This window comes from Dendrobium catenatum, unplaced genomic scaffold (assembly GCF_001605985.2).
Source record: "Dendrobium catenatum unplaced genomic scaffold, ASM160598v2 fragScaff_scaffold_1117, whole genome shotgun sequence".
Lineage (NCBI taxonomy): Eukaryota > Viridiplantae > Streptophyta > Magnoliopsida > Asparagales > Orchidaceae > Dendrobium > Dendrobium catenatum.
This window is the reverse complement of record NW_021319579.1, coordinates 1548947-1569463: the sequence shown is the minus strand read 5'-3', so window position 1 is coordinate 1569463 and position 20517 is coordinate 1548947. Positions and strand designations below refer to the sequence as shown.

Genomic DNA, 20517 nt, shown 5'->3' with positions numbered 1-20517 from the left:
ATAGCAACTAGCAATGGCACATTAAAGCTACAAATAGAAGCAGCTTCCCATCATCAGTGGATGATGCTAAGAGATAGTGGTAAGTTATGGTATGACATTGTGCGCTTCAAAAGCACTCATCCGCTTGTGGTGCAGTCGATTTTCTCACTCTTTTAGTTTTGTTGGGCAGCTTGGAATTTGGAAGATCGATTATGATAAAGTCTCAGAGATTTTCGCTGGCTTGCTGATAAAGCTGACGAAGATTATTTTAATTATGGGGGATCGAGGTTTCCTATGTGCTCTAGCCCGCTTTGTTAATTATATTGCTAGCCTGATGCTTGAAAAATACTCTTGATTGAAGCTGTCTTATTCTTTGAAAAAATGATTGTTATGGCTGGCTTTATCCTTTGACTCAACACTCAACGGGTCCATCCCATGTTATGAAGTTTAGCATCTTATGAAAGGTAGTCAATTATTGAGATCAAGTTTCTTGTTGACAATAAAGCTGCAATAATAGAGTTGTAGATGCACGTGTTGATGACATAGCGAGCTCGGGATGAATCCTCTCAACCTACAGTTCATGTGTCTAATAAACAAAAATCACACGAAAGAGAACAAAGTCAGCATAAAAGTATAGAGACATCTCCAATTGAAGAGGATATCAAACAGTTGATAGAGCCAGGTAAGGGAGGCATTAATCCAATCTCAAGGAGCTTAATCTATTCTAAAGGATAGACCTACTCAGAGGAATTTGATTTATTTCATGAGTCGGAGAACCCAAAACAACATTTAAATCGCTTTCGTGCAGTTGTTACAACACCGGAGGTAGTGAAGCTCTTCTGTTTAGACAATTTTACAGTAGCCTTTCTGGAGCAGTATTTGACTGGTACATCAATCTATCTAATGGGTCAGTCAGAACTTTTAATGAATTAAAGAGCTTGTTCTTGAAAAGATTTGTTGGGGATCAATACCGTATCACTATAGGTGATTTGATTGTTGAAAAGCAGAAACCCTGTGAGTCTCTATTAGAGCACATTTTGAGCTGGAGGAACCTATCAATGAAATATGAACCGTAATTATACGAATAGTACGCTATAGAAATCTTGTTGAAAAATATTCATGAGCCAATTGCCTTCCTCCTAACATTTGAAAATTATTTTAGAAAAGGAAACAATCTACAAGAGGAAGCATCTCGGTTATCATTTCTGAAAGATAGTCCTGAAGAGAAAAAGACTGAAACATTGAAAGGTATTTGAAAAGAAGTCAACATCTATGTCAGCTATAAATAAGGGTAAACAACCAATAAAAATAATCATAAGATAATCTTCATAAAAAATAGCATCCATGGTTGAGCTATTAGAGTCCTCTATTGTTGTAAATTTCAGTAATCTATTGGCTTCTTCCCTACATGGAGGTTGCCTTCGAGAGTATTAGGCCTTCTCGCCACCTAGAAAATAGCATGCATGGTTGGTATCATGAGATATCGCAGTCGGGGGTCTTTTATCCCATTATAGTTAAAAAAATGTGCGTAAGCGTTTGTGTACTTTCACAAGCGAATGTATAGAGTTTTCTTCCGCATTGGAAAAGAAAACGCAAAGTACTTTAGCATAATTTACATGCCACTTTGGAACAATACAACAACAACATCAAGCCTTTATTGATACCACTTTGGAACAATGTGCACAAATATTTAGTTTCGAGCTATGTTGCACTGATACGGATACGGCGACACAGATACGACATGATATGAATACGGGACACGTCAATTCTTAAAAATACAGGATATGGGTACGGCGCGGACACGACATTATAATTTATAAATCATACATAAAAATTAAGGAAACAATCAAAACATAATATTTGAAATTACAAAAAAATGACAACATCATTTGTAGCCTTTTAGCTTATAATATCAAATTTTAAGTAATCATTAAATGTCTAGTACAACAACAAAAGCATAAACATAAATTATCTAGCACATGAAGTTTCAACTATTCAATAGAATGAATGATATAATTATCTTCTTCATTGATTTGTCTTTGAACTTCTATATCATCTTCAATAAATATCATAGCTTCTAATTCATGCTCATCAAGTGAAAGATTAGTAATTTTTAATATTTTCATATCATCAAGAGACTCAAATCCATCTCGAAAATGAGAGAATCTTGCTCGCAACCACGAAAGTAAATACGACGTCTTTTTTTTCAGATTTCTTTTTGTTTTTCAATGGATAATGGACACGCATATCGGATACGCGTGTCCTTTTGAAATTAAATAATATTTTAATTGGATACAGCTTTGGCGTATCCGACACGTATCGGTGGAGTATCGGAGGCGTATTCGTGTATCGGTGTATCGGATACAGCACGCCTTTATAAATAAGTGTATCCGTGCAACATAGGTTTCGAGTTTTTGCAATAATACCTTGCATGCATGGTGATGATGATGATGACAAAGCCATGAGATTGCGAGGGCAAAAATACAAAAACACTTCTTTTATTTATTTTTTTCAATTTTTTTTGAAAAATGAGAGAGTTAGAGAGAGAAAGATGGAAAGAGAGATTTCTCTCTATTTAGAGAGAGCTAGGAAGAAAGAAAAAGAGAGAGCAAGAGAGGGAGAGATTATGTGTGAAGGAAAGAGAGTGAAGAAGAAAGAGATTTCTCTCTCTATTCAAAGATAAAAAGGGTGGAAGAGATATAAAGAGAGAGAGATCTAGAGAGGGAGAGGTAGAAAGTGGGAGGTCGGTGGTGTTAGAGAACGGGATTTCTCGCAAACTCAGAGACCTCTATCAATATTAAAATCATCGATGAGAGAGTAGATTAAGTGGGTCAGTGTGGGTTGGAGAGTGGGGCCAGGTGAGAGACATGCATAGTTGTCAGATCTAGGAGAGAGGGCAAGGAGCAGGTGTAAAATCCGAAAACAACATTATTAGGTCGTCACACGCTTTTCAAAGCACCGCGATGAGTTTTAAGTGAAAAATTCAAGATTTTTGGATTTTAACGGAAATAATTTTAGAAAATCCTACGCAAAATTCTGATCGTTTTGATATATAACACATATACCTAATTTTATTTATTTTAAGAATTATAATTGATTTACTCCTGAAAATGCCGATTTTACCCCTCATAAGTATTAAGGCCAAAATAGATTAAGGGCGAGAGGGTCAATTACGAAACCCTTTCTCCCTTAATAGCATAAACCGAACCCTCCCTCTTCTATTCACACGAATCAGCCGAAACCGAGAGGAGAGGCGGACGGTGCGGGTTCCGCGAGGGTGGCTCCGGCGACGATCTTCCAACGAAAGATTTAGTCCAAATCGAAGATGACGACGAAAGGAGTGTTCTGGTATGATTATTTTAAAACGAAACTTTCTAGATCTTTAAACTTTTGGAAAGAGTTTTCTAGGGTTTTATAGATTTTTGTGTTTTCTTCTAAATTTTGTTACGAAATCAATAGGAAAGATTTAGGGAAGTAATTTAAGGGTAGAAACGAATTTTTCTCACTTTAATTTGAGTTTTGCAAGATTAGGGTTTTTCTTAATCTATGATTTTAAGAAAATCTTTTTACAATTTTTGTTCCTTAGGGTATGAGGAATACTTTAATAATGAAAATTTTGATTTTTAGGAAAATTTTTATTTTTTCTTAATTTCCTAATTATTTTAATCCGAAAATTTAATTTATAATTATAAAAATATGTTGAGGATTAATTTAGAGCAATGTTTTGATGAAATTGAAGATTTATGAACATCTGAAAATTTAGATTTAATTAAATACGAAAATTAAGATTTATTTAATTAAATATCCATTAAGTGTCGTAGGATTTTGTTAAGGGGAAATAAAAGATCAAGACTTAGGAATTTGATTATTGAGTTTTGTAACACGTCTCTTTTATAAATTTCTTAGGTTGTGATCGTTGAAGTGTAAGGTGTAAGAACTTGGTCGAAGCGACATACTGTGCTTAAGAGAGGTAGGTGTTCATACCTCATTTAAGTTTATAAGTGCAAAATTTATTTATGCTTAAAATGAAATTTTATGCATTTATTTTACTGTCAAAATGTTTTATTTACTGTCAAATGTTTTATATTTAAATGATTGAAAGAATATTCTGCAAATTCATATTTCTAGTTTATGCATTATTTAGAAAGTATTTAAAGCATATGAATAACACTTAAGTATACAAATTTATGAAGCTTATGAAAGATGATTGAGCATAATTGAAAGATATAAAAGCATTAACAATTTCATGTGCATGTTGATCCGTAAGTGCCAAAAATGGTAAAGGAGGCTCGTAGAGCCAATGGTAAAGAAAATGGTCAAAAATTTGACTGTGTACCTGATCAGTACGAAAACTGGTACTTCTGGGACGGGTGTATACATTTAACATAAGCATTTTTGCATTTACATTGCATATGAAAATGTTGAAAGAAAAGAATGAAATGAATGTAATGTTAAAGAAAGAAAAATGAATATTACATGTTATGACTTGCTCAATGAAATGAATTAGTTCCAATTTTAAAAGTTTTTATTATATGCATCTTATGAAATTAACTGAGCTATGAATTACCTGCTGAGCATTGGCTCATCCTACTTTTGAAAATGTTTTTCAAGAGATAAGTGATGGCTGCACGACGATTGTACACGTATCGTCGTAGGGGATCTCATGATGAAATTTTCTCTTTTATGATTTCAGTTTGAGTCTTTGAGTTTATTCCTGTGTAGTTTGTGAGTTTAAGTTTGAGTTTGTACCTATGTAAGAACAGTGATTTGGAGTTTATGTAATTGTGATTTAAAAGTTTTAGTAGTTTTGTGTGATGAACAGTATGAAACTCTCTTTTAGTTTTGATGTTATTAGTGGCTCTTTCATATTGCTGGATGATGTTTGTGTACTACTATTAAGGTCTTTAATGAAGTTATTCATGTTTTACATGCTTTATCTGTATGACTAACGGTTCTCGCCCCGTTAACTCAGGCTAGCTGGGCCGAGTCGTGACAAGAGTGATATCAGAGCAAAGGTTTAGTAATGATCAATGAAAGAGCCTATAGGATGATTGAATGAGTCTTAAGAATGTTTAGGCAGTATAATTTTATGAATTATTTTGCCTTATGATTAATGTATTTTATCTTAGTAATATGGATCCTGAGCAGAATGTCACTGATGGCATTGATATGGAGGAAGGGAGGGAGCTACCAGAAGTAGCAAAACCTCAGAGGAACAATACTATGGAGTCATTCGCTCAGATGATGGAAGCGATGACTCAGATGATTAAGACTTCCCATAATCAGAGCAGTGGCAGTGGAAGTGGAAGTCAGCCTATGGATAAGAACCTGAAACTATTTCAGGATATGAATCCTCTACTATTCTCAGTGTCGGACCTATAGAAGCTGAGGACTGGCTGATACGGATTGAGAAGATCCTTGAGGGCATGTCTTACCCAGAGGATAGGAGAGTTACATACGCTGCTTATGCTTTTGATGGCGAAGCTGAGAGGTGGTGGAGGAGTCAGTTAGAAGAAACCTTTGAAGGAAGACCAAGCAGCCAAGTCTCCTGGGAGGAGTTTGTGGAAGTATTCAGAGGCTAGTATGTGCCTATGACAGCCAGGAGACAAATGCAGGATAAGTTCAACAGATTGATTCAGGGAGATCGATCTGTTTCTCAGTATGAGGCGGAGTTTACAATGTTATCTAGGTATGCCTCTCACCTGATACCTAATGCTGAGGAAAAGTGCCACCATTTTCTAAATGAGTTAAAGGACTTGATAAGGCAGCCTCTTGTACCTTTTGGAATTGAGGATTATCCCACTTTGGTGGAAAGAGCCAGAAGGATTGAGATGGATATGCAGGCAACTCAGAAGAGGAGAGACTTTCAGAAAAGGAAGATGGAAGGCAGGTCAAAGCCTTCCCAGTTTGTCCAGTCTTCTCAGTCAGGGGTTTCTACTTGGAAGAAGCCCAAATCCAGTGGTTTTGATAGCAGTGCTTTAACTGCTATTTTGTGCAGAAAGTATGGGCGAACACATAAAGGAGAGTGCCTCTCTGACATTAATACTTATTTTTGGTGCCATCAGCCTAGGCACATGGCGAAGTCTTGCCCTCTTTTGGGACAGAGATCTACTTCAGAGGTGAGGTCAGGCAACAACACTCAGAGGACAGCTGGTAGACCAATAGCTGTGGAGTCTACAGCTTCTGTACCTTCTCAAGGTCAGACTCGTTAGAATGTTCAGCCACGAGTCTATGGATTGTCCCAGCAAGAAGCTAAGGGGTCTCCTGATGTGGTTACAGGTGCGTAGTTTAATTAATTGCAATGATTTTTTTTATGAATTTGAATGAATAATAAATAAAAATGAAAGGAATAAATAATGAATGACATATTTTGTAAATGAATTCTGTAACTCTTCATGTTTAGGGACAATCCTTATGTGCAATTGACCCGTTAGAATTCTATTTGATACTGGAGCATCACACTCCTTTATTTCAGAAGAGTTTGTTAGATCTGCAAGTTTGCTTCCTACAGTTATGATTAAATCACTGTCAGTTTTGATGTCAAATGAAAATCATATGGAAGCTAAGCAGAAATGTCAAGTGAATTTGAGGATTTGTGATAAGAGCTTAGAAGCGAATCTGATTGTCTTACCTCTATCTGAGTTTGATGCAATCTTAGGCATGGATTGGTTATCTTGCCATTTCGTGACTATAGATTGTAACAAAAAGGAGGTTAAGTTTAGTATGCCGGGGGAAGATAAGTTTAAATTTCAAGGGGATAAAGGGATAACTGCTGTGATTATGTCATCCTTGAAGGCTTTTCAGATGTTAAAGAAATGTTGTGAAGGCTTCTTGGCCTATGTTAAGGAGGAGAAGAAAGAAGAAAGAGAGCTGAAGGACATCCTAATTATTCAGGAATTTCTAGAAGTGTTTTCAGGTGATTTATCTGGCTTACCTCCAAGTAAAGAAATAGATTTCTCTATTGAGTTAGTGGCAGGAGCTGAACCTGTTGCTAAGGCTCCTTACAGAATGACAATTAAGGAGCTTAAGGAGTTGAAGGAGCAACTGCAAGAGTTGCTTGAGTAAGGGTTTTATTCGGCCTAGTACCTCCCCTTAGGGTGCTCCTGTATTGTTTGTGAAGAAGAAGGGTGGAAGCCTAAGGCTTTGTATAGATTACAGAGAGCTGAACAAATTGACAGTGAAGAATAAGTATCCTTTTCCAAGGATAGATGATTTATTTGATCAGTTGGAAGGTGCTTCAGTGTTTTCAAAGATTGATTTGAGGTCAGGGTATCATCAACTCAGGATTAGAGAAGAAGATGTTGCAAAGATTGCTTTCAATACCAGATACGGGCATTATGAGTTTGTAGTGATGCCATTTGGTTTGATAAATGCCCCTGCAGTGTTTATGGATCTCATGAATAGAATCTTTAAGTCATTTATGGATCTATTCGTGATTGTGTTCATAGATGACATACTGGTATACTACCCAAGTGAGGAACTGCATGCAAATTACTTAATGATGGTGTTACATGCACTGAAAGGAAATGAACTCTATGCTAAGTTCTCCAAGTGTGATTTTTGGCTGAAGAGTGATGTTTTTGGGGCATGTGATCACTGATGGGAAGATATCTATAGATCAGCATAAGGTGCAAGCAATAGCAGACTGGCCAAGTTCTGCTACAGTGACTGAGGTTATGAGCTTTTTGGGATTGGCAGGCTACTGCAGGAGGTTTGTTGAGGGATTTTCACAGATAGCTATGCCACTATCTAGATTGACTCAGAAAGAGTGAAGTTTGATTGGGCAACTCAGTGTGAAGAAGCTTTTCAGAGGTTAAAGCAGTATTTGATTACTGCTCCAGTGCTGACTATTCCCTCAGGATCAGATGGGTTTCAGCTTTACATTGATGCCTCACTTAAAGGATTGGGTTGTGTACTGATGCATAATGGAAGAGTCATTGCCTATGCTTCTAGGCAATTGAAGAATCATGAAAGAAACTATCCAACTCATGATTTGGAGTTAGCTGCATAAGTTTTTGCCTTGAAAACTTGGAGGCATTACTTGTTTGGAGTTCAGTGTGAAGTTTTTACTGACCACCAGAGTTTGAAGTATATCTTCACTCAGAAGGAACTGAATCTAAGGCAGAGGAGATGGCTATAACTCATTAAGGATTATGAGTTGGATATTCAGTATCACCCGAGTAAAGCAAATGTGGTTGCTGATGCTTTGAGCAGAAAGAATTCAGGTAGTGCAAATTGGATGATTATAATGCAGCAGGAGTTGATAAGGGATTTGAAGAAGGTGAAGATTTCAGTGATTCAGCCCAATGATGTAGAAATTATAAGGTTGAATCAGACTACAATTATATCAACCTTTCCATAAAGGGTACGAGAAGCTTTTCCACTTGATGCAGATTTTAAGAAGATACTGGATATGGTTAGTGTGAGACACATTGAAGATTTTGAACTTGATGATGAAGGATTGCTTCGTTATAAGGGCAGATTGTGCATACCATATGTTGATGATTTGAGGAAAGAAATCCTTCAAGAAGCCCATTACTCTAGTTACACCATTCATCCGGGCAGTAACAAGATGTATCGGGATTTAAAGGAGGTGTTTTGGTGGCCAGGAATGAAGAGAAGTGTAGCATATACAGTATCCAAATGTATTTCATGTCAGATGGTTAAGGCTGAACATCAGAAGCCAGGAGAATTTTTATAGCCCTTACCTATACCTGAGTGGAAATGGGAAGACATTGCTATGGATTTCGTGGTTGGTTTGCCCAGATCCAGAAGAGGATGTGATGTTTTATGGGTAATCATTGATAGGTTGACTAAGTCTGCACACTTTATACCTATCAAACAGTCTAATCCAGTTGAAAAACTGGCAAGCCTGTATGTTGATCAGATTGTCAGATTGTATGGGGTACCTAAGACTATAGTGTCAGATCGGGATCGGAGATTTACTTCCAGATTTTGGAAGAATGTTCAGGAAGCTTTGGGTATCAGACTTACCTTTAATACAGCTTTCCACCCTCAGACAGATGGGTAGTCAGAAAGAACCATCTAGACCTTAGAAGATTTGCTCATGTTATGTGTTCTGGATTTTGGTGGTAAGTGGGAGGCATATGTACCTTTGATTGAATTTTTCTACAACAATAGCTTCCAAACAAGTATTGGTATGGCTTCTTATGAGGCTTTGTATGGGAGAAGGTGTAGAACACCTTTAAGCTGGGTTGAGACAGGGGAAAGCAAGATAATTGGTGCTGATCTGGTTGATGATGCTACAGAAAAGATCATATTAATCAGAGATAGATTGAGGGCAGTGCAGGACAGACAAAAGAAATATTATGATGCCAAGCACCGATTAGTTGAGTTTGATGTGGGAGAATTTGTGTTTCTTAAGGTCAGTCCGATGAAGGGAGTGAAGAGGTTTGGCAAAGCAGGAAAGTTGAGTCCAAGATATGTAGGATCATTTGAGATTTCAGAAAGGATTGGGAAGGTGGCTTATAGGTTGATTCTATCAACACATATGAGTGGAGTGCATAATGTGTTTTATATTTCCTCTTTAAGAAAATATATTTCAGATGAGGCTCAGAGGATTAGTACTGAAGTAGTAGATATTCAGTCAGATTTGACATTTGTGAATGAACCAGAGAAAATCCTTGACCATTAAGTTAAACAGTTGAGGAGCAGAGCGATTCCTTATGTTAAGATGCTTTGGAAGCACAGTTCAGAGAAGGATGCCACCTAGGAGAGAGAGTCAAAAATGAGGGAGAACTACCCTCATTTATTTGGCTAAGGTATGGCTTTACTGTTAAGTTTATCTTTTAAATTTCGAGGATGAAATTTTTATTAGGATAGGAGAATTATAAAACCCGAAAACAACATTATTAGGTCGTCGCGCGCTTTTCAAAGCGCCGCGACAGTTTTAAGTGAAAAATTTAAGGTTGTCGGATTTTAACGGAAATAATTTTAGAAAATCCTACGCAAAATTCTGATCGTTTTGATATGTAACACATATACCTAATTTTGTTTATTTTAAGAATTAAAATTGATTTAGTCCCGAAAATGCCGATTTTACCCCTCATAAGTATTAATGCCGAAATAGATTAAGTAAGGGCAAGAGGGTCAATTACAAAATCTTTTCTCCCTTAATAGCATAAACCGAACCCTCCTCCCTCTTTTATTCACGCGAATCAGCCGAAACCGAGAGGAGAGCCGGACGGGCGGACGGGCGGACGGTGCGGGTTCCACGAGGGTGGCTTCGGCGACAGATCTTCCGACGAAAGATTTAGTCCAAATCGAAGAAGACGACGAAATGAGTGTTCCGGTATGATTATTTTAAAATGAAAAATCTTTAGATTTTTTGAAAAGAGTTTTCTAGGGTTTTATAGATTTTTTTGTTTTTCTTCCAAATTTTGTTATGAAATCAATAGGAAAGATTTAGGGAAGTAATTTAAGGTTAGAAACGAATTTTCTCACTTTAATTTGAGTTTTGTAAGATTAGTATTTTTCCTAATCTTTGATTTTAAGCAAATCTTTTTTACCATTTTTGTTCCTTAGGGTATAAGGAATGCTTTGATAATAAAAATTTTGATTTTTAGAAAATTTTTATTTTTTCTTAATTTCCTAAATATTTTAATCCGAAAATTTAATTTATAATTATAAAAATATGTTGAGGATTAATTTAGAGAAATGTTTTGATGAAATTGAAGATTTATGAATTTTCAAAAATTTAGATTTAATTAAATCCGAAAATAAAGGTTTATTTAATTAAATATCCATTAAGTATCTTACTTAGGGTTTTGTTAAGGGGAAATGAAAGATCAAGACTTAGGAATTTGATTATTGAGTTTTGTAACACGTCTCTTTTATAAATTTCTTAGGTTGTGATTGTTGAAATGTAAGGTGTAAGAACTTGGTCGAAGCGACATACTGTGCTTAAGAGATGTATGTGTTCATACCTCATTTAAGTTTATAGGTGCAAAATTTATTTATGCTTAAAATGAAATTTATGCATTTATTTTACTGTCAAAATGTTTATTTACTGTCAAATATTTTATATTTAAATGATTGAAAGAATATTCTGCGAATTCATATTTCTAGTTTATGCATTATTTAGAAAGCATTTAAAGCATATGAATAACACTTAAGTATTCAAATTTATGAAGCTTATGAAAGATAATTGAGCATAATTGAAAGATATAAAAGCAATAACAATTTCATGTGCATGTTGATCCAGAAGTGCCAAAAATGGTAAAGGAGACTCGTAGAGCCAATAGTAAAGGAAATGGCCAAAAATTTGACTGTATACCTGATCAGTACGAAAACTGGTACTTCCGGGACTGGTGTATACATTTAACATAAGCATTTTTGCATTTACATTGCATATGAAAATGTTGGAAGGAAAGATTGAAATGAATGTAATGTTAAAGAAAGGAAAATGAATATTACATGTTATGACTTGCTCAATGAAATGAATTAGTTCTAATTTTAAAAGTTTTTATTATATGCATCTTATGAAATTAACTGAGCTATGAATTACCTACTGAGCGTTGGCTCATCCTACTTTTGGAAATATTTTTCAGGAGATAATTGATGGCTGCACGGCGACCATACACGTATCGTCGTAGGGAACCTCAGGAAGAAAGGTTCTCTTTTATTATTTCAGTTTGAGTCTTTGAGTTTATTCCTGTAGTTTGTGAGTTTAAGTTTGAGTTTGTATTTGTGTAAGAACAGTGATTTGGAGTTTATGTAATTGTGATTTAAAAGTTTTAGTAGTTTTGTGTGATGAACAATATGAAACTCTCTTTTAGTTTTGATGTTATTAGTGACTCTTTCATGTTGCTGGATGATGTTTGTGTACTACTATTAAGGTCTTTAATGAAGTTATTCATGTTTTACATGCTTTATCTGTACGACTGACTATTCCCGCCCCATTAACTCGGGCTAGCCGGGTCGGGTCGTGGCAGTAGGTGAGTGGAGGCTATAGTTCCGAGAAGAGAGAAGGAGATCTACAATGAAGGGTTGAGGGTTTGGTATTGTGTGGTCTGTGGTAGCGAGATGTGGAGCGAGGAGTAGTAGGTTCGAGAGAGGGATGGCGCCAGCGGATTGTTGGGTCGATTTAAGAGACCAAGAAATGAGGAAAAAGAGCAGCTTGCGACTACTAGTTGGTTTCTCGGGCAAGAGTAGAAGTGTAGAGGTGAGTAAGAAGATAAAGATAAGGATTGGGTCGCATGCAAAGTTAGGGTGATAGGGGCCGGACATAACGCACAACATAATACGAGGCAAAAGGACTTTGGAATTTGATAGGGCATGATTTCTTTTTTTATAGTTTAATTATGTAATAATAAAATAAAATTACAACAGTTCAAAGAATGAATTTACTTTACATGTCTCTTTTTTATATCTCGAAAGATGTATCGTCGCCTTACACGCGTGCAAATTTTATATTTTGCGTGTGTGGTGTATAGGCTAATACCAGTATCTTTTATAGGTAATTTCATCTTTTCGGATAATTGGCGCAGCGTGTTTTGCAAACAGCAACATTTAGCAACTTATGTTGCAGTCAAGGCATTTCGAATGCGGTTCGCCTGATGTTGCATCCCTTACTCATCATCTTCGTAGAGATTGATCAAATTGATCGTGAGAGGTGTTTCTTTAGTGATTTTGATGCTCTAAATACGTCATCGTTGTCCATTTCCCAAACAAACTTCGTTTGAGCTACTTCAATTGTGTTCAAGGCATTTCAAACTCAATTTGCCTGGCATTGTCTGTAGTTCGCAATATTTATTGTGTTGATTCAAAACAATTGCAAGGGTTCTCTCTTAGTAATTTTAGTGCTTTGAACACATTGGCACGATCCGTTATGTGAATGGGCGATGTTCGAGTGATTTTGATTGCGGTCAAATCATTTCAAACTAAATTTACTTGACAGCTACCGTTCTCATCATATAGAGGTTAACAAGGATGAATGCTTAAAAGAAGATTGATGTTGAAGGGGAAGGACACTTGTTTAATCAATTTTTTAAATAGAAAATTTAGGCATCATTTTATTTTGAACAAATATCTTCTTTTAAGCATTTGGCCCTTACCTTGGTATAAATTGTATTATAATATCTTTACACCATTCTTTCTATTGATCAAGTTGCTAGATTTCAAAAGTTTGTACCTTGCTGACAATTAGTAGTTCCTACATACCAAACATGGCTTCTTAATAAATGCTCAGAGCAAACCTATTATGGAATAATTTATAAGAGCTTCACATAAGCCACTTCACATAATGTGTTAAATGTCATCCTTCTAATGTATCTTGACTCAGTATGATGGCCCCAAAGTGATGTTCTTAAAAGTGAAAATTTCTACTTAATAGATATGCCTAGATGAGATATTTTTTGAAAGAGAATTGAATGAGTATATCACAAATAGAATTTGGGTAGAATGAGTTTTAAAATCTATAAATTTGGTTTGAGATGAGTGTTATACATTAGGTAATTGATTCTTCTTGTATTGCATTTATCTCAAAATAAATCTAAAAATTTTAGAACTTGTGACCATGTTTATCCGGGATATTTCCTAATCCAATTCTTTGTCTTATTGGTAACATGGTGCAACTAGTCCATATTTGGAAAAAAAAACAACCTCCATTATGTCACCTTCACCATAGCCACCACCGTCGTAGTCACCTTCAAGGATCACTTGAAAACCACACACCATCGCCACCTCCTTTTAAAAATTTTGGAGTATTAATCTTATCTTTATATTGATGAAAAACATTTATGAAAGAGAAAGACGATTGAAATAAATGAAGAATAAGCATATTGGAGATATTGGAGTCCACAGGATGAGACAGGGGAGAGACCAATTTGTTTTAATGACAACTCAAATAAAGATTCCATCAGTGATGACAGTACATATGGTTTTCTAGTTTTTGTCAACTATTTCATCCTTTTTTAGAAATTAAATTTAGATGAGTAGGAAATTGAGAAAGAAAGAATTTGGAGTTTAACTTAATGTTATATGATACTTTTAAGCTGTTTCTATATTTAATATTTTTTTGCTTACGTAATATTTGTATTTCAATTATATTTCATGCAATTTATCACTAGCCATTTTACGTCTTGTATAATTTTTATTTAATATGTATGTCAATGTATTACTTCATAATTCAATAGAAAGATAATAGATCATCTTTTAACATATTATTTGGGTATGATATAAAAAATCACCTTTAACTTTTATTTGCACTTTATGCAATTTTTTTATTTTGATGTCTTTAGGCTTACGCCTCGCCTCACGAACAAAAAATGCCTCAATACCCAATTGCGTTATTTTAAACATTGCTCATGATTTCCTAACTAAAATTTGGGCCATTATGTGTCACAAAGCCATTAAATTTACTTTGAGATAAATACAAATGTAAATTTTGATTGATTTCTCATATATGATACATATCTCAAAGCAAATCGAATGACTTTTAGACCCATCTTAAGCTAAAACTTTTTCTCTAAATCTGTCTTTCACATGCAATGGATCATTGCCATTATCTGAATTTTATACTTGCAACAGGTGGTTATGATTGATGGCCGTGTTGTTGGAAATGGCGAAGCAGGATCTGTAACGAGAAGAATCCAAAATGCTTACAGAACCCTCACTGCAGAATCAGGAGAGCCAATTCCTCTAAATTCAGGTTCGTAATACAGATTCACTTCTACATAAAATGACATGAGAACATAGCTGGGATTTCCATAATACTCATGAAATTAACGATTCAATTGCATTCTTGCTGGATTCTATGTTGTTTCAGCTTTCCACAAAATAATGTAAATGCTTCAACATTTACCTGATGATATTTTTTTGATGGATTTTCTCTTATATCAGTTTTACTTATTTAGGAGCTTAATCAAATTACTACATCACTCCTACTCTATGAACTATGCTGGTTAGGCTGCTTCTTTCTCCATTTTGTCCAATACTATCATTGCTGATGCATGATCTACTGCAACCTTCCTTGCGATGGACCTTTTATGTAGTTTATTATTCTTAAGAGCATCTCCAACCGAATGTCAAACATATGTATGGCGTCGTTCGGTCGCTTCAGCTAAACGTCAAATCTTCTTATATTTGCTTGCTAGTGAACAGTGCGACGACAATATCGTCGTTGCACTGTTCACCTACGCGATTTTTCTATCTCTACCGGATTTGATGAAGAAATGCGCGAAAGAGGTGAAAGACGGTTACCTTCTGCGAATGGCGCAAAATGGAGTTTGAATGGAGATGAATCACGACATTTTTTAGTTTCATTGCATTTTGGAGTGAAAATTGAGATTTTCGGTTGGAGATGCCCTTAAAGAGCACAACAGGCTCTTTAAAGGAGCCTTCTACCTGGTGTCCCTCCACTAGGACATACCCTCCATATTTACCATCATTTATTTTATTTGTTTGCAAACTAGAGATATAATCATGATTACCCTTCTCATACAAAGGTGAGTATAGTTGGTTATCTTCATTAACTATCCAAATTTGCTCCTAATTAGGTCACACAAGCTGGCTGAAGGGCCATATTATTGCTGATGTCTAAGGCTTCGTTTGGGATGGCTTTTTTACTGTTGCTTAAAGTAATTTTTTAATTCAAAAAACTTAATTTTTATAGTAAAAAAATGTTTTAAGAAGCATAAGAAAACCATCTCAAACGAAGCTCAAATATAGCGGCCAGGATAAAGCTGATTTATTTGGGATGATTATAGTTTTTTATAAAGTTGATTATGAATTTGTTGTAGCAAAAGCTGCTTAACTATTCTGGTTGTAAAATAATTTTTCTTCACATAAATTTATAAAAAAAAAATATGAAAAAGTAGCAAAAAAGTGAGTCATGAAATTTAGTTGTGTGAAAAAATAAAACAATATAATATAAGTTTTTATTTTGCTCGATATATATATTTTTAATGATTCCCTAATATTTTTTGTATTATTACTTATTATTTCTCAATATAATTAAATAATTAGATAATATATTTAAATTGTTATAGAAATAATTAAGCCAAATCTTACTTAAATCTGCCTAAAAGAGGATACCGAGCAACTTCTAAATCTATTTCTACACAATAGTTCATCATTGCATCTTCCAACTGTTTCTTTAGGATCTATTGAAGATGTACTTTAAGATTGAAATTACAGGTCATAATTCTGAACATCAAAGCATACTGTAGGCAATTAAAAAAAACTGAAGGGTCCACACATGTTAATTAATGCTTAATCATTGTAATTTGCCTCTTAAACCAGTAATTATTAGCACCAATATCTTATTAAAACTGACATTTTATCTTTCAAAATACTATTGTTGATTCCACAAGCAGATTATTTCTGCTTTGTTTGAGATTGCCTTTTTACCACTTTTAAAATTATTTTTACCACTTCATATATAATTTATTTATGAAGAAATATAACATGAATAGTTAGATATGTAAATTAATTAATTTTTTTATTAATGATTAAACTTCTCCAAACAAGTTAAATATTTTTTAATGAATAGTGCCAATTTTTTTATTGAAGTGTCTAAATTGTTCATTTTGTCAATGTTTGGTACTCAATAGTTTAATCATTTGATGATGACTTTCAAATCAATCTCTTTTGCTTATAATTGAATATATATAATCCTTCAACTAGAGAGAGACTAGAGAGAGTTAATATTAATAAATAATAATAATATATTTTTTAGGCTTTTTCTTTTTCATTACTGAGTAAATGTTTTAGGCTTCATTTGGAATAATTTTGTTTAAAAAAAAATTTATACAACAATTTTAAAAAATTATTTTCTTTGCATTAGTTTTACAAAGTAGTAAAAAACGGTCTCAAAAAAAGCCTTATCATCACAACTTCAAACATATGATCTCTAAAAAAAGAGAATTCTCTAATTACTAGAGTAATTAGGCAATCATTTCAAATTTCTCTGCCTAAGTTTTTGTATTAAAAAAATTAATTCCTTAACGTATTTATATGATTGATTTTTCAAATAATATTATATTTCAAAATCATGTTCAAATATAAAGCATAACTTTTAAAAATCTATAGCTCAATGATTAGAAAAAAAAAGTTTATTTTTTAATTATATTTTAAATTATATATTTTTAAAAAATTTCTTTTATTTTTTAATATATACATATATATATGGTTTGAGACCATCTTCAATCAAAAAACTTATTTTTCCACTTCAAGATGCAATAATATTTTAAAATACAATAATTCATTTCCTATCAAACTTTAATTATAAACATCAAAAAAAAGTATTTCATATATATTCTTTCTCAGCCAAACTCTATGTGCTCTGCCTCCGCTTCCTCAGTTTTCGTAAAAAAAAATGCGTGTGTCGCACTGTTCATGATAATGAGAATAGAGCGAGTTTTGTTGTTCGATTGAAGCAATTTTGTGGATGCCAAACACAAATATAGAGTTCAGTTGGAGATGGCCTTTACAAGAGTCAACGGTTGTCATTATAAAAGTCATCAAACAAAGCAATCACCTTCACAAAAAAATTATTTTGTGCAGACTTTAATGACGTCCGATAATCAATCAGAATGCGCCACGTTATTTTTTTTATTTTTATTGTTTGCTAAATATAATTAAAAACCCCCACTCGATCGTGCACAAAATAATCTCCACTTTCACGAGAGATTATTGGATTCGGACACCGGATGACATTTGGAGTCCAATAAAAATGTGTCACATCACCTCTTACTCTGAGCTCTAAAATATCGAATTTAGTATTACTTGATACTCTTAAGTACCGAACATTAACCTATAATCTCTCCCACTTTTACGGTTTCTTTTCAAATATCCTCATCGTCTTCCCACTCGACGACCATTCACACATGCCTTTTCATTAATCCTCACCTTTGCTATTTCCACTCCATAGCTTCGCCATGGACAGACTGGTGAAGGTGGAGGCGACCGAGCTGGAGCTCAATTTCCGGCCACTAGAGCGGTGCTCGGCGGCCATCAAAGTCACCAGCCTTATTCACACGATGCCGGTCGCCGTCAAACTCACGACGACCCGTCCTACGGTTTACTCCTTTTCGCCGGACTTCGTCGCCCTTCTCCAGCCTCTCTCTTCTGCTGTCTTCACCCTCGTCCTTCTTCCCACTGCTTCGCCGCCCTTCGCTGCCCCGCCGGACTTCGTTCTTGTTTCCACTCTCCTCGCCCCCGCTCTCCGCCGCGCTAATTCTGCTTCACTCCGCCGCTTCTTCTCGCAGCCCGCTCTCCCCATCTTCCGCGACGGCTCCCTTCCTGTCCATCTCATTGGCCCTCACGCGCTCCGATCACTCCTCCTTGATTCCGGTTTCTTGCAAGACATGCTTCTCCCACGCATCATCAAGTCCTGTTCTTTACCTGAGCTCTCCGCCGCCCTTCCCTTCGCGAACGGGAACGCTATATCCGCTCTACTTGACGCCGGAGCTGACCCCAACGCCGTCGACGAAGGCGGGAAGTCCGTCATATCGCTCGCAGTCTCCGCCGGAAGCGCGGACGCCGTGGAGGCCTTACTCGAAGCCGGCGCTTCCGATCGTCCATTCCACGAGGCCGCCGGAGAGAACCGGACGGATCTCATGGCCGTCCTCCTCGCCTGGTCCGGATCTGATCCGTGGTTCGACCGGGTCGACGCCTATGGCCGGACGCCTGTCCACTGCGCGGCGGAGAGAGGGGCCCTCGACGCCCTCCACCTCTCTCTCACCTCCGGCGGCGATCCCCACCGGACGGATTCGAGCGGGCGGACTCCACTCCACTACTCCGCCGCAGGCGGACACTTTAACGCCGCTGAGCTTATCATGAATTCCTCTGATTTTGACCTAAGGCGCACTCTGACAAGAGAAGGAAAGGGGAGAAGGAAGAGGACGCCATTTGATCTGGCGGTGGAGAAAGGGCACGCTCATCTGTACGATCTTCTCCGGCCAGGAGGTGAGGTGATCCGAGCGGCGCGGTGTGGCAGCCCTGAGGATACGGCGGCGGCGGCGGCGGCGGGTAAGGCGGCGGAGAGAGACCAGAACGGTTGGACGGCACTACACGTGGCAGCTTTAAAGGGCCGAGCGGAGATCGTGAGGGAGTTGATTAACGGCGGGGCTGAGCTGGAGGCGGTGGATGATTCCGGCTACACTCCGTTGCGGTGCGCCGTGGAAGCCGGACACACCGAGGTGGCGCTCTTGCTTGTCCGCAACGGTGCCCGCGCTGGGCTCAAGGGCCTTGTCAAATCCAAATATGCCGCCGCCACCGCCTCCTCCATCTGCGGCGGCCATAAACCAGTGTGGGAGTCCTGTGCGGCGGCGGTTTCTTCTGCCATTCTCAAGTATGAAAATCATTTTAGTTTCAAAAAACAGAGCTTTGGATCTGACAATTTTGTACATGAATTGAAAGGGAGGATTTTCGATTTGAAGTTTGATAACTGAAAAAAAAAAAGATTTTTTTTTTATTTATGTATAAAAGATGAGAGGAGGAATCACACCCAATGTTAGATTGTATCGATGACTATAAGGTGTTTTAGATGAACTAAAATCACTTAAAGCACTTCATTTTAAGAAAATCTTATGGTTTCTCATAAGATTGTTCCATAGATGTGTTACCATATTCAAATTTTGTCTCAAATTTATGCATATTTGTATGCAAAATCTCGAACTCGATATCTCTTGATTGATAGTTTAAGTTTATGACTAACATAGAAGTTTTGTAAGATTTGATTTAAAGGAGAACACGATAGCTTAAAGCACCAACGTGATGCAAGCCTATATTTGCCAAAAATGTAGCAACTTAAAAATTCTCGGTATGAGAAGAATGACATGCATAGGTCTTCAACCTGCCAATGTCCAAAAAAGCGGGCATAGGTCTTCCACCACATTTAAAAAGGTTCGTATATCTTCGCCTAAAAGTGTTATATAAAAGAATAACACCATACTTAAAGTAGTGCTTCCACACAATCTTATAATAATAATGATAATGATGATGATGATGATGATAATGTTGAGCTCTTTTTTATATGGAAAAAATGCAAATACAAACTTTGATAATAGTCAACCTTAAACGATATAAAAAAAGTAAAATAAGAGAAAAAATTTAGTTTTAGAAAATTATTCTTAAATATCCTCAAGACTAAAAATATTTTTACAACACTCTTTTACTCTTGATCAATTCAAAATTTTAGAATATTTCCTTTCATTTTCTTCATTATTTATGAATTATTATTATTATTATATTGACAACAAATATGAGATTCCTTAGCAAGTGTAGCTTTATTTATCTCATCAAATAATAGATTATTTTATCAAGACTTGCATCATTATGAAGTCAATTCAATTATTTGATTTCTAAAGCTTGGCTGAAAGTTCAATCTAATTAGTAAGCTTCATGACATAGCTTAATTGCTAGGTATTAATAAATGAAGTCAATCAACAATATTAATCTACTAGTCAAGAAAAAAATATCTATATTTAGTGGTCATACAAGTCAATGGCTTGTTGAGAATTTTGTTCTCATAGATACCTGCTAATATTAACAAAAGTTGCGTAAGGAGATTCA

General features: G+C 35.9%; 2 protein-coding genes across 8 annotated transcripts in view; both read left to right on the top strand.

Annotated features, from left to right (window-relative positions):
* The window catches only part of LOC110113769 (branched-chain-amino-acid aminotransferase-like protein 1), a 76746-nt gene extending 61872 nt beyond the window's left edge, over positions 1–14874 (top strand). For 6 of the 7 annotated variants that reach the window (XM_020846453.2, XM_028698629.1, XM_020846451.2 and 3 more), the window contains one exon: positions 14530–14874. In XM_020846453.2, the coding sequence (XP_020702112.2) occupies positions 14530–14658 (129 nt within the window). In that variant the 3' untranslated portion in view covers positions 14659–14874. Of the gene's footprint in view, positions 1–11549; positions 11613–14529 lie in introns of all 7 variants that reach the window. The other variant, XM_028698628.1, reaches the window with a different exon arrangement.
* A 2398-nt stretch (positions 14875–17272) lies between these two features.
* LOC110113762 (serine/threonine-protein phosphatase 6 regulatory ankyrin repeat subunit B-like) lies at positions 17273–19528 on the top strand. The gene has a single exon (XM_020846442.2). It carries the CDS (start codon positions 17880–17882, stop codon positions 19392–19394), a length of 1515 nt encoding a protein of 504 aa, XP_020702101.1. The 5' UTR covers positions 17273–17879; the 3' UTR covers positions 19395–19528.
* Positions 19529–20517: the final 989 nt, after the last annotated feature.

Coding starts and splice junctions, on each gene's coding strand:
- LOC110113762 (XM_020846442.2), top strand. CDS start 17,880: ATGGACAGACTGGTGAAGGTGGAGGCGACCGAGCTGGAGCTCAATTTC.